Source organism: Octodon degus, unplaced genomic scaffold, assembly GCF_000260255.1.
Source record: "Octodon degus isolate 3935 unplaced genomic scaffold, OctDeg1.0 scaffold00142, whole genome shotgun sequence".
NCBI lineage: Eukaryota > Metazoa > Chordata > Mammalia > Rodentia > Octodontidae > Octodon > Octodon degus.
This window is the reverse complement of record NW_004524718.1, coordinates 2523962-2537387: the sequence shown is the minus strand read 5'-3', so window position 1 is coordinate 2537387 and position 13426 is coordinate 2523962. Positions and strand designations below refer to the sequence as shown.

Below are 13426 nucleotides of genomic sequence, written 5' to 3'. Positions count from 1 at the left end.
TAAATCAGATCCACACGTGCAAACATTGTGCTACCTTGCTGAGAACCTGAAAGAGTAATGAAAATCTAAACGGTACAACAGATATGGTGAAAGGGAAAGAAACTGTTCAAGGGGAAGGAAAATCTGGGGTGACGAAAAGAAGAAAAGAAAGAAGGGAAAACGATATATTTAGGTATATATGCAGAAGAGTTTGGAAAATTGTATGGCATATTTCTGCTGGTCTTTTTAAATGCTTAAAAATTTATTTACCCATTTTTCCCTCTTTTGAATTGCTTATAACTTTTTTGTTATTTTTTTCCTTTAAATGAATCTTACACACTTATATCTAATAATCTGAACAACAAATTTGAAGATAGCATCATGCAATACAGCAACTATTGTCGAATTCCTATTACTTTGTTTAGTGAAATCTTGTATCTTTTGTAATGATATCTTTTTTTCATCATTATTTTGCATTTCTTTAATAGATGGATCATACGTCTCAATGCAGATGGGTTTTAAGTCCAAACAGTGTGTCTGATTGCAACCCCATCCAGGCATTAAACAAGTAGGTCATTAACCAAGGAAAATTTATAATACTTAAAAGAAAATCTGGTTATCAGACAGTGGTCACCGTTTTCAAAGGCTTTCTGTTGCTCAAAAACTTAACACAAATTGATGCAACGCCAAGATTCCAGCTTACTCCAGAAAGAATGACTATCACCAAGAAGCCAAATAATAAATGGTGGCGAAGCCATGGGGAAAGACACCGCTTTACTGTGCTGGTGGGAGTGTAGCCAGCAATAACCAATATGGAGATCAGTATAGGGATGCCTCAAAAAAATAGAAATAAAAATTCTATTTGACTCAGCTATTATTCTCCTAGGCACCTTCCGCAACGTGTCAAAGACCTGTTATTACAGTGATCCATGCATACCCATGTCTCTGGTTGCGCAGTTCATAACAGCCACATCTCAGAAGCAGCCTATATCAATCAGCAGATGCATGGATCAAGAAATTGTATTGTTTATACACAGCAGAGCACACCTCTGCTACAAAGAAGGATAAATTTGAGTCATTTGTAGAAGAATGGATTACGTGGAGCCCATTATGTTAAGTGAAATAAATCAGCCACACAAGTTTGCATATGGGATGGTTTCTCTTATATGAGAAACTCAAAGCATAAATGAACTAAAGAGTAAAATAAAAGCTAATAGGAACTAGAGAGACAGACCTTTCACTAAAGGGAAGTTGACAAATGGAGGGGGCACGGGAGAGGGGAGAGTGGAATGTAACAAGAAATGAAGTACACAGAATTAAGTTGTGTCATGTACGTGTATCACTGCTTACAGCGAATACATTCATTAGTACTGCAAGTACGGACTGAACACAAAGACTATCGCAGACACACGGTTTCAGTCTGGGTGGACCTTTCAGCTGCATCCCTTCCCTCCCCATCTTCCTTCTCCCCTCAGACCTTAATTTCTGCTCTTCATTTAGCTGAAAGCCTATGTTTTATCTTCCAAGATATTCTTACAGTAACTATTTCTTCATAGTACACGCACACTGTCTAATTATTTTTATGATTTATACCTATCAACGGATTAGAGTAGTGCACTGCTCGAATTGTCATTTTATTGATGAAAGCTATAATTAAATGTAGCTGCACAGTAGTCCATTTTAGTCCTGCACAAATCTAAATTGTTGGACACTTATACTTCCTTTTGTTATTGTTTTTATAGCTAGTGCTAAAATATGTATAAATATTTGTTCTTTCCTTTGAAATTTTGGATATAAGCAACTCCAAAAATGGAATTACAGTTAATGGAATCTTACATGCCTGCTGTTATCAACAGCTTCCAGAACATATTCCATGATGTCTCCTTTTATTGGAAAGCATGGGAACCTTTACCCATATATTTTGGCAGAAGAGGAAACCATTACAGGTTTTGCCAAGATAGTAACAACAATTTATATTTTATAAATGCTTAATTGGTGTGATCATGTTTCACATAATTGTTAAACTATTGCTTTTTGTGTGTATGGTTTTTCTAATTGTGCCTTTTATTCATTTTCCCCCTTATTGGTTGAGATTCTATTTTTTATTTACCAATTCTAATGAATACTTTATAAAACAATGACATTAAGCCACTTGTCCTGTATTTATTAAAGATGCCCTCCTTACACAGACTTTTCATTTCATTAAATTTTTATATGCCAATATTTTATAAATTCTGATACAACCTATTAATTCTTTGATGTGTGATTTTTTTTTTCTGTTTTATGGTTGGAGGTCTTTGTCCAATATGGTTAAATATTCAGCTTTTCATACATAGGTTTTCATTTAGTTTGCATATTTTTACACTTGACCCCCTTCAGTGTGTCTGAGTTTTATTTTGGTGATTTACTGCCAGGCACATACTTGAGGTGATGTTTTCCTCTTCCCATACCTGGTACCATGAATATGCTCTATCTGAGGGGTCAATGAGGATGGTGATGATCTTGGCTTTGGGGATGAGAGATGCAGCTCGCTTCGGGGCGTCTTCTGAATGGAAGTAATTAGCACTCTTCTCGAATAGAAAGTCATTTGTAATGTTGGATGGAGTAGGGAAAAAGTCCATATACCTGAAGGCAGAGAGGGAGATAATTAACCTGAGATTTTTTTTTCTCCCCATTTTCTGAATAAGCATTTTAAATATTTTCACATTCATTTGTACCATTTGTAATTATTCTATTGTAAAACAGTTTAAATAGTGCATATTCCATATACTTTAATGTGATAACAGCCCACAGTCTAATTCCTCTAATGACTTATCTTGGGCTGAGAAAGGAGTGAGATGGAATCAGTAGGCTGATAAGGAGCAGACAGGGAATACTATAGATTGAAACTGATAGCGCTACCGAAAGCCAATTCCAGAAATATTGTTCACTCCTGGCAAGCAAAAATACATCACCGTGCTTAACTGACTATTTTGAGAAAGAAGCATGTCTGCAGATTTGAATGCAGAAATTCTTAAGGTGAGATTAAAGTTCACAAGACAGAAAGACATATAAGTCAAAATAGCTATAAAACACTAAACAGATTAAGGAATAGCTGTTCTCCTTTCTGGCTTCTGCATAATTTGTGGTGTATGTAGCAATGTGAGCACATTATAGTCTATCTAGAGTAATTAAGCAGATCTTTCCTGCCAGTTGAGCCTGTGGTGCCTCGGTAGGTTCACTCCTCCATATGCTGCCAGAGCATGCCTGTGTGTGTAGATTATGGAATCAATATGTTTGGAGGTTAATTCAGTACAGGGCTTTAATTATGTGTGTAGCCCTCCTTACAGCTCATCACTTCTCTAACCCTCAAATGTTCTAGAAATAAATAATGAGAGCAATTAAGAATTCATATAAGACTCTTATTTTCCTCTCTGACATTTGTTGTTATGTTTCCCAAATGTAGAGTGCTGAAGAATCTCATCTATATTCCTGCCTAACAATCTGTGTTCCATTTGAACTCACAGATAAGAGAAAATTGCTGTTCTGTCTTTAAGAGTTTGTGCATGATTCCAAAATTTCTTTAGCTTTTTGAGAGTACAGTAGGGTAACAGTACTGTAGGTGCAGAATGCACGCATCCCTACTTATGACAGGCAGGCAGGTCTGCTTACTGGGACTGCCCTTTCCCAACCCTGCTGCCGACCACATCTAAAAAGAATGGATCTTTTGTCAAAAACAGATGTATGTGACAGTGACACACAGGTTACCATAAATGTGTGCATCGAGAAACCTTTCCTTATATGAGATTTGCTTCATATGCCTGGGGACTGGAAGTTAAAATCAGGATCATGTTTTCTTGGAAAACTGGGAGAGAACTAGAAAAAAATCACCAGAGTAATAATCATGTGCAATGTAAAATGTACTTGCTTTTGACTTATAGAAAATATTGTGACTTTAGACTTCTCATAATTTATCAAGTGCTAATTAATATGGCTTCCATATGTGCATGTGACCAGAATTGATATAGTTTTTGAAATGCTCTGCTATTATTTGCATGACAAATATCAGCCTATACTGTAACACAACATGCACTGTTTATGTGGTTAATGAAGATACATGTCGCGCAGTGTACAATAAGCAGTGAGTTGATTTATTTGTTTCTTCAAACATCATTGTGAAGACAAATTATGTGTTTAATAAAAAAATTAGGCTCTGCAAAATAATAGTGTGTTTAAGGAGAATTTTAAATATTCTTATGAATAATTCTGATGAAATATATCCCATAATGTTCTTCAATCATATTAACTTACCAGAAAAGTATTATCATTATTGCACTATCCAAATCAAATTATAGGCAACACTGATTAAACATATCATCATTATAAATTAATTTCTAATTCACTGTGGTAGAGTTGAGCATAACAAATTTATCCTATAATTATGCAGATGCCATGCATACATCTATAATTGCTGAGCAGGGGCAGAACACGTGTTAATAATGGGATTTATTTTTTGCTATTTTCTTACCAGTCAATTCCTTTGTGATAGTTGTTGCCATTAAAGAATTGAACTTCTTCAAATGTTTTGGGGCTGGGAAAATTGCTGATGATGGAAGGGTGCATAAGAAGAAATAAATAAAGCGCAGTTGTTCCTACCACACACAAAGAAGGTGAAGGTTATATGAGAATAAAAGAAGAGACAACATATCACATTTTTGCTCAAAAAGACAAACTTTTCAGTGTCAAAATTTTCTCCTTAGCATCCATTAGGTACATTACCTGTAGTAACAGTCCATTTGTTCTTGTATTTGTCTCTGTGTTTCTATTTTTTACCTAAGTATCAAATTTAGTATTACTATGTAGCTGAAGTATAGCAGATCCAGCTAGGTGGAACTTGCACACTGATGGATTCAATTTTCCTTCTGCAGTTATGTGGGTGGCTAAGGTTTTAAAATCATGGTATGTCTCTATTTTTACTTCTAGTAGTAGATACAGTGACCTAAACTGTTGAGGTCTCTGCTACCATCTAAATTTGGATTAAATACATTAAGCTGTTCAATAGATGTTGACATGTTACCTTTTGTATGGCTCTGGAGTAAGGTGGTGGTAACTATTCATTAAAAATACAAGAGTTGCTTCAATAAACTGAAAGCCCCCATGTGTTGGGTCAAGTACAGAGACAATAAAAAGTTCAAATGTACAGCTGAAGTAAAGAAAGTGACAATGAGTGTAGACATGGAAACAACTAGAAAAGGCAGCTCCCAGTTTAACAATGTGGTAAAATCTAATAAATTCCCTTAATGGGAGAATTATTTCTAACTTAAAAAATATCTTTTAAGAAATAAGTTATAGAGTCAAATCACAAAAACTCAAGTCAGGAAAAAGTGAAGATGAAAGTACTTAAGAAATGAATTAGAACAGAAAAAAAAAAATCATCTCGACTCTGTTGAAAAATACAAGTGTAAAAGTTAAGAAGAATGAGTGAAATCTTGAAGACCTGAACTGATTTGCTCTTAAAAATAACAAGGTTTCAGAAAGGAAAAAAAAATGTAAGAAACAAATATTTTTCCAGAGAGAGGAAATGAATTAGAGACAGAACAGCTGGAAGGGAAAGTGAAATGCAGAGGGAGCTTTAAATAATTTTTGTTTGAGAGTTCCATGAAAGTATTTAAATTATGACAATAATGAGAAGATTAGAGGATGGGTGTTGGGACTACAAGGAAGCTGAGAAAATTGGTAGTTTAATATTCTTAAAGTATTGGATAGAGGCGAATTTAAGACACAGGATAAAGAATATTTTTGAATTACTGGTGAATATCTATTAGCAGGTATTTTATAATCTCATTCAGGAGTACAAAAAATGTTTAATCACACCAGTGGTTATGGAATACTACCCAGTTTTCTGCTGGGATACAGTGAGGCAAAACTGTTATGCTCTGAACCTTACACCTTCATGCTGCTGGGAGCTAGGTGGCCTCAGGACCCCTGCAGCCAGAAAGAGGGCCTGGAGACATGTGGCTCCATTGTCACATCTTCAGCTATACCTCAGGACCTACTACTTCAAATGTATGTATATTTCAGTATCACCTACATTTCCATCATTCTTGTCATTTATTTTTATCCAATTTCTTTAATATAAATATCCTATTGAGGGAGAGAAAAAGGCTTCAGACTGTGTCCTAGCCTCAGAGAAACCCTTTTTACCGTTAAATACAATGAACTTAGGCTGGGGAGATAGTTCAGCAGTCTAAGTACCTGCCTAACAAGCACAAGGACCTGGGGTCAAACCCAGGCACCACATGCTGTGCTGACAGAACCCTGGGTCTGCCAAACAGGCCACTGAAACCCAGCATGGTGTCCTACACCGTAATCCCAGTCCTGGGGAGGCTGAGACAAGAGGATCACTACAAGTCTGAGCTGCATAGCTTGACCCTGCACCAAATACATACATTTTTAAAAATAATAAAAATACTTTTCTTTAGTTTTGATATACAAGAGCAAGCCAGCCAATCATGGGAGGATAATACTGACAATGGAGGCACAGACTTTCTGGAAATTTGAAGGCCATGAACGACGCTTTAGAATGACTGTGGTAAATTTAGCCCTCTTAGAAATCCTAGGGCCAGCCAAATAGCTCAGCGGATTAAAGCACCTGCTAGCAGGCTCTGGGGCCGGGGCTTCAAATTCCGGGCCTGCTGTGCAGCCGCCCCCCCCCCCCGACCCCCGGGTGGGGGCGTGCTGAGTTGGCAATTGAGAGTGGGCATGGTGGCGCACTCTTGTAATCCCAGCTTTTTGGAGGCTGTAAATGGCGGATCACTATGAGTTTGAACACCCTGTAGACCCTTCCCTAAAATTTAAGAAAGAAAGAAAGAAATCCTTCTTTGCATTAGCCAGAGAGAAATCTGTGGGTGATGAAGGATGCTGAGCTGTTGGAAAGAGCACAGCAAGACTGTGATTCGAACACTTCTTCACGTGCAGAGCAACCGCCATGCCGTGAATGTGCCTCCTCTGTGCCCGCATCCTTAACTCACTTTCACTGACAACAATCCTAAAGTTCAGCAGTGTTCTTCCCTTCCCACCTGAGAGCGCCCGGGAGAACAGGAGTTGGGGGAGCCTGTTTGCGTGGCATGTTTGCTAAAAAGGATGCATGTACAATGTTGTGGAACGGCAACTACATTTAATGCCACATTTTAGCATGTGTGTATGTCATCCTCCAGGGAATTTGCTGGCAGTGGTGGAAGCTTTGCCAACTAAAGCAATATGAGAAACAATATAACTTTAGACATCTAGGACTGGATTTAAAAATTATTATGATCATTTGATATTAGACTATTTTTGTAGCACATAGAATATTATCCAATTTCTTTGTTTTAACTTGTTTTCTTGTTTGTCTCAGGAAAATCAAAGCCATCTAAGAGCTTTATCACTGCCATTCTGGTTGGGCAAATATTAAAATTTCAAGGTATGACTTATTGTCTTTATAAGCATAAACAACAAGAAGGGACAACAGATTCACAGTTGCTAACCTGTAATTTTCTAGCAGAACCAAGAAATAATAATGTTCAATGACAAATGATAGAGAATATGTCTTTAAATTAAATTTTTCACATAATTTTACAACATAGGAATGTTTTATTTTTTCTAGCATTTATTCTAGAGTTAACATTCCTGTAAGGGAGTTGATAAAAAAAATTTAATGCTCATTTTAAAGAACAGTACAAAAGGGGTATAGCCTAAAGTCAGCTATTATGAACACACGAAAAGGGAATGTGTGCTGCTTCTGTTGCTTCCTTGGGTGTCAACCTACTAGTGTAACACAATTTACATTCCCTGTAGAAGAAAGATCTCAACACCAAGATCTAATAAACTGAAACTTTTGCCCCCGACCTTTAAAATGATCTCCTTACTGCGTTATGGATCTCCTCCCTGGGGCCGAGCTTATTTACTGTGACTGTTTTATGTTGTGGTTTGGGTACTCTCCGATGAAAGCTCTCCTAGTCAAAGTAGTGAATTCAAAATACAGCACTTCAATAAAAACTGTAATTAATCAGGACATGAGCAAAGTGTGTAAAACTGTCACATAGTGAAGAAAATATAAAATATTCTAATTGAAAGTGTCATCTCATTGGTGAAATACTCTGTCTCCTTTAGTCCTCTCTTACACAGGTGTCCTTCAGCAAAGGAGAAGGCACAAAGAAAAGGTGTCTGGTGAGCTTTAGGTGTATTGATAAAATAAGTCTACACCACAGTCATAACCAGTGAATATTGTTTTGAAGAAAACTTATTTTTCTTCCCACATCACAATTTTGGCAAAATCTCTGAATAAAAATCAATTCAAGGCTGATGTCCAAATCACTTTTCTATACTTAATTCAAGGTAATAAGGAAAAGCCACCAAAAGCAAACATTGAGAAGCAGTGCTCACAATTGGGACAGACACAAAATGGTCGAAAATGTGACTCATCGTACTTTAAATTTAGCTTGCTCCTCTGAAGTCTCCTGCCTGTGGAAAGTGATGGTGCGCTGCACTTGCCGGGGCCTTCACCCACTGACAGTGCAGAAGCTGACCATGCTGGTGGGTGCTGGGCCCTGGCTTAAGGGGCTTTGGGGTCTGGCCAAGAAGGGTGTGCTCTTGTCCCCGGCTCCTCCCCGGCAGCTGAGGGTCGAGTGTGTTTTCTTCTCCCATGACTCTTTCCATCCTGTTTTTCCCTTGGAGCCAGTTGACCACAGACTGAGATCAGGAATGAAAACAAACATCTTCTAAATGATAAATGTCAGTACTGCCTCATGGGGAAGGGAAAGTGACTAAGGCCAGGTATGCGTTGTCAGGTTAAAAATCTACTGTTCATGCAAAATCAATTGCTAAATCTAATCAAATATTGAGGTTTGCAGCATCAAGATTCTTCAAAGGGTAGAGAAACAGTGTAGCAGTGAACTTGGACAAATGCATAAGCGTTTTGTGACATAAAGCCTAATCCAGGAACTTGATACAAAAATGTGCTGCATAATAATAACAATAAAACAAGTATGTAATTTCTTTCCTTACCTGTTTTCTGTGGCCCAATTACAAGGAATTTTGGTAAATGGTCACAGGTTTTCTCCCTGGACCAGATGTCTTTGTGCCGTTTATCGTCACAGGGATTCTATACGAAGAAAGAATAACAAATCTCATTGTATATTGTTGAATGATTCTCCCTCTTCTGTAACAATTGATCAAAAATGGGATTAAATTTTTGACTGATCTCCTGAAGCTAGAAGTTAGATTCTGCTCTGGTTCTCTGATTTCTAAGTACTTTTTTATGAAGTAATAGGCACCCCTCCTTACCTCTAGCTTCAGCACAGAGTGGGGTCAATCCTGTTATCACTTCTCCTGGAGGGTGAGTTGCTAATTTCTGAATTACAGCCCTTTGCATTTAGGTTTTATATCTGTAGTTAAGAGGTTTAATTTAGCCTCATTTGATCACAGTTTCATAACTTACTTTCAATGCTAATGCTTTTCACATTGAAATATTTAAAAATTTTTTGCACTCATTATTAACTTTATTGAAAATCAATAATTATATAGCAAATTAAAAATTGTAGACAAATATTAAAATGTGAAAGATATAAGATGTAGATAGTGAATTTTAGAAAAATATTTCTGAAATGAATACACAACATGAGATTAATAGCAGATTGCACATTGTAAAAAAATTATTTATGAACTTAAATGCCTGTAACTATAAAAATTGTCAAAAATAAATATGAAGAAGAATTTACAGATCAGTCATATAATAGTTCTCTCTGTGGCTAAATCAAGAAACTTACATTCATATAATTAGAATTCCCAAAGTAGAAGGGAGTAGGCAGTAAATATTTAAAGATTTAAATTTTCTGATTTTAGTTAAAATTATAGGACCACATTTCCAAGAAAAATGAAACTTTTGCACAAGAAATATGAATAAAATCATATCAAGATGCACAAAAATGAAATTGTGCAAAACTAATTGTAAAGAAAAAAATAATTAAAGCATATATAAAGAAAAAAATGTTAGCTATGGAAGAACAAAATTAAATAGCATCTTATTCCTCATTAGAAAAAAAAAGAGTGAGTGATAAAAAACTAGACTTATTTTTTCAAAGGACTGAAAAATAAAAGATCTGTCCTCATTGAATTTTATACTTAGCAAACATACCTTTGAAAATTAAAAGTAAAATATTTTCAAGTTATACAAACTTGAAATATTCTAATACTTCCAGATGTAGAATATAACAAAGACCATAATCCAGAAGGCAAGAGAAGCTGCTGTATGGTCTTGGATAAAGAATAAAGAGCTCTCAAATGGTAGATATGCAGAATTATGTAAAATATAATTATATTAGACAAACCCATTTAAAAGGTTGTTGAAGATTTCCACAGAACAATATTAATTGTATGTTAGGTTACATACATATTTTTTCATGTGTGTGTGTGTGTAAAAGACAAGGAAGACCTAATACAAATTCAATGGAAAATGGAAATACACTTTTAAAAGTGTCTAATACTATGAGAAAATATCATATCATGTCTTATAAGTAGATTGTAAGTCAAAGAAAGTATAAATCATAAAACAAAAATTAAAATAAACAACATTCAGAAAATTGATTAAATATTAACTAATTCAAAATTAAACTAAATATTTCAAAATAATATTCAAAAATTAAAATTAAATTGTGAGTCCAACTAAGAGGTCAGAATGTAGTATACCATATGTACGAATCTGTGATCAATTCAGAATGCTAACATAGTATTTTATCAGGTTAATATATACAAAAATATCAACTAAGAAAAAGTTTTCCTGATCGTAAAGAATTACTAAGAATAAAATATAATAAAAATACTGAAATGGCACATATATGACCAGCACTTCTAACAGTTTGGGGACAGGATACCTCACAAAGTTCTTGTATGTGGTGGCCGTGGACAGGGTCCATGATGCTTACTGGTGGCCAGGTGTCTTTTGTGGAACAGAGCTATGCTATTTTTTTATATCTACCCCATAGACCAGGACAGAATCATGACCCATAGAGCGCAGGAGAAGTCCATTTGTAGAGTATGCTGATGGAAATATTTTGCTGCTGTATACAAAAGAATAATTGAAAAGCTGCTGTTGTGTACCTCTTTTTCTCCTGTGTTTAATTGTTTGCCCTATTTGTTGGGTTCTTTCCATTCTCATTGATGGAGTTGTGGCCATTTTTATCCTTCTCTAGAATATCTTTTAGCAGTCTATGTAGGGTTGGCTTTGTTGTCATGAAATTCTTTATTTGTTCTTTGTCATGGAAGTATTTCACTTCTCCATTATACTTGAGAGTTTTACAGGGTATATCAGTCTGGGTTGGGATTTGTTTTCTTGTAAGACTTGAGGTACTTTGCTCCATGCTCTTCTTGACTTGATGGTTTGTGAAGAGAAATCTGCCATTATTCTGACTGGTTTTCCTTTATAAGTGATCTGTTTCTTTTCTCTAGTAGCTTTTAGTATACTTGTTTCTGTGCTGAATTTCTGGGATCTTGATTATTATATATCTGGATGTGGTATTACTTGGGTTGATGCTATTTGGAGTTTTATATGCTCTGGTTACTTGAATGTCAGATTGTTTCCTCACGTTTGAGAAGTTTTCTGTTAATACTTCTGCCCATATTCTTTTTATATCATTTGTATTGACCCTTTTTTTTCTCATTGATGCCTATTAGTCTTATGTTGTTTATCTTTGCATCGTCTTGCAGATGTTGAATTAGTTTTTTCCTGCATCCTAGTTGTTTTTAAGAGATCTTTTCTTACCTTTTCACTAGCTGCAGTGGTATTTTCAAGGTCTAAAAAGTCTCTTTTCACTTTCATTCAAACAGTTTTGCCAGTTTGTGATTGAGGTTTTAATGTCCTTTATAGCACTTTGAAACTGCTTCATGCATTCTATTTCTTTCCTGTATTGCTCATTCAAGGATTCCATTATTTTCCTATTTCCTCTATTTTTTTTTTACCAGTATCTTCTTTAGAAGCATTTAATACTTTTTTCATAGTAGTTAACATTTCTTTTTTTTTTTCTTTTTTACTTTGGAAATTATTTCTGATTGATTTTCCTCTATACCTTTCTGCAGTTGTTTCTTTATTTCAGATAATCTTATTTCAGAGATTTCAGGTGTGTGGTTTCCAGTTTCCTTTATGCTATTGTCTCCTGCATTTGTTCTGGCTGGGCTTGAGAATGCATTTTTCCTCTCTTTATCATTTTTGTATAGCACTGTCTTCTGACTTTTGGTGTAGAGCTTTGGTAGTGTTATTACCTTAGCACCAGGTCAGGATCTACCAAGTTCAACCTCGTCCAGGTGGGTGTGGCTTGGGTCTGGCTGCTGTGCTCCACTCCTTCCTGCTGTAGCCCTTGGAAGTAAACCCACTGTGCCCCTCTGGCAAGATGTTCTGTGCCTGAAGCAGCTGGGTGGGACTTGCCTCTAGCCTCTCTGCAGGGAGTACTGCTGCAGGGTTCTACACTGGACCTGTCTGATGGAGGAAGTTCCACACATGCTGGGCCTGTGCCCTGACTGGAATGAAGATCCAGAGGGGCTGGGGTAGGTACCACTCACACACTGGGCCTGTACGCTGGCTGAGTATGAGGGTTCAGAGGGCCCTGGGTGGGCCCACTCACATGGCAGGCCTGCATGCTAGCTGATGTCTAAAATATCTAAATGTTAGAGACCAAATAGTTTGTAATTTTTCATTCAATTTGAGTTTTTCTGAGGAATGGTACATAAGATAATACTTGATAATGAGCTGCTTGTAATTCAGATTCTTTTGACTATTTTGCCAAACATGGGTTCTACCAAAATCATACTTCTCAATATTTCATTGCAGTGCAGAATGCAAATTTTTGAAATTAAAATTAGGAGAGATATCAAGAAATCTTTACTATATTCAAACTTCCAATGCTGAATTAAAGAAGATAAAAAGTAAAAGTTCTATTTCACTTAAACTCATTACTTAATTTATTTAATCTCTTTTACTATAGTCAAACTTTCTTTTACAAAAGAGATAAAAGGCACTAAAAGACAAGAAACCATTATTAAAACATTGTTCTCAAAATATTATTGCTAACGTATTATTTCTACTTGAAGTCCTGCTGCAAGGTTGGAAACTGGTATCAAACTCTCGAACTCAAATGAGCCCCTCCCTCAGCCTCAGGATCTCTTAGGACTCTGGCATGCTCTCTTAAGCTTAAATTAATATTTCACCAATTTTCAAAGTAAAATTATTTTTCTCTACGTAACATTTACATATAAAAATAAAGTTTTAGTGCTCTAATGTTTTAATACTTTAAAGTTAATTTTTTCAGTGGCACTTTGCAACTAAATAGAATTGGGTCATGCGGATGTTGAGCAGCATCAAACGCTGGCCTCTCATGTTGTCGCCTCGGCACTCCCAGGACCTGACAAGGAACAGAAGGCCAGGACTGCTTCTGCCTTG

At 36.0% G+C, this 13426-nt stretch overlaps 1 protein-coding gene across 1 annotated transcript in view; it reads right to left on the bottom strand.

Annotated features, from left to right (window-relative positions):
- Positions 1-13426, bottom strand: part of Ndst4 (N-deacetylase and N-sulfotransferase 4) — a 358303-nt gene that overhangs the window by 13938 nt on the left and 330939 nt on the right. Inside the window, exons 8-10 of the mRNA XM_004641792.1 lie at positions 9004-9100; positions 4487-4610; positions 2430-2604 (exon numbers count right to left, since the gene is read on the bottom strand). Coding sequence (XP_004641849.1) covers positions 2430-2604; positions 4487-4610; positions 9004-9100 — 396 coding nt within the window. The remainder of the gene's footprint in view (positions 1-2429; positions 2605-4486; positions 4611-9003; positions 9101-13426) is intronic.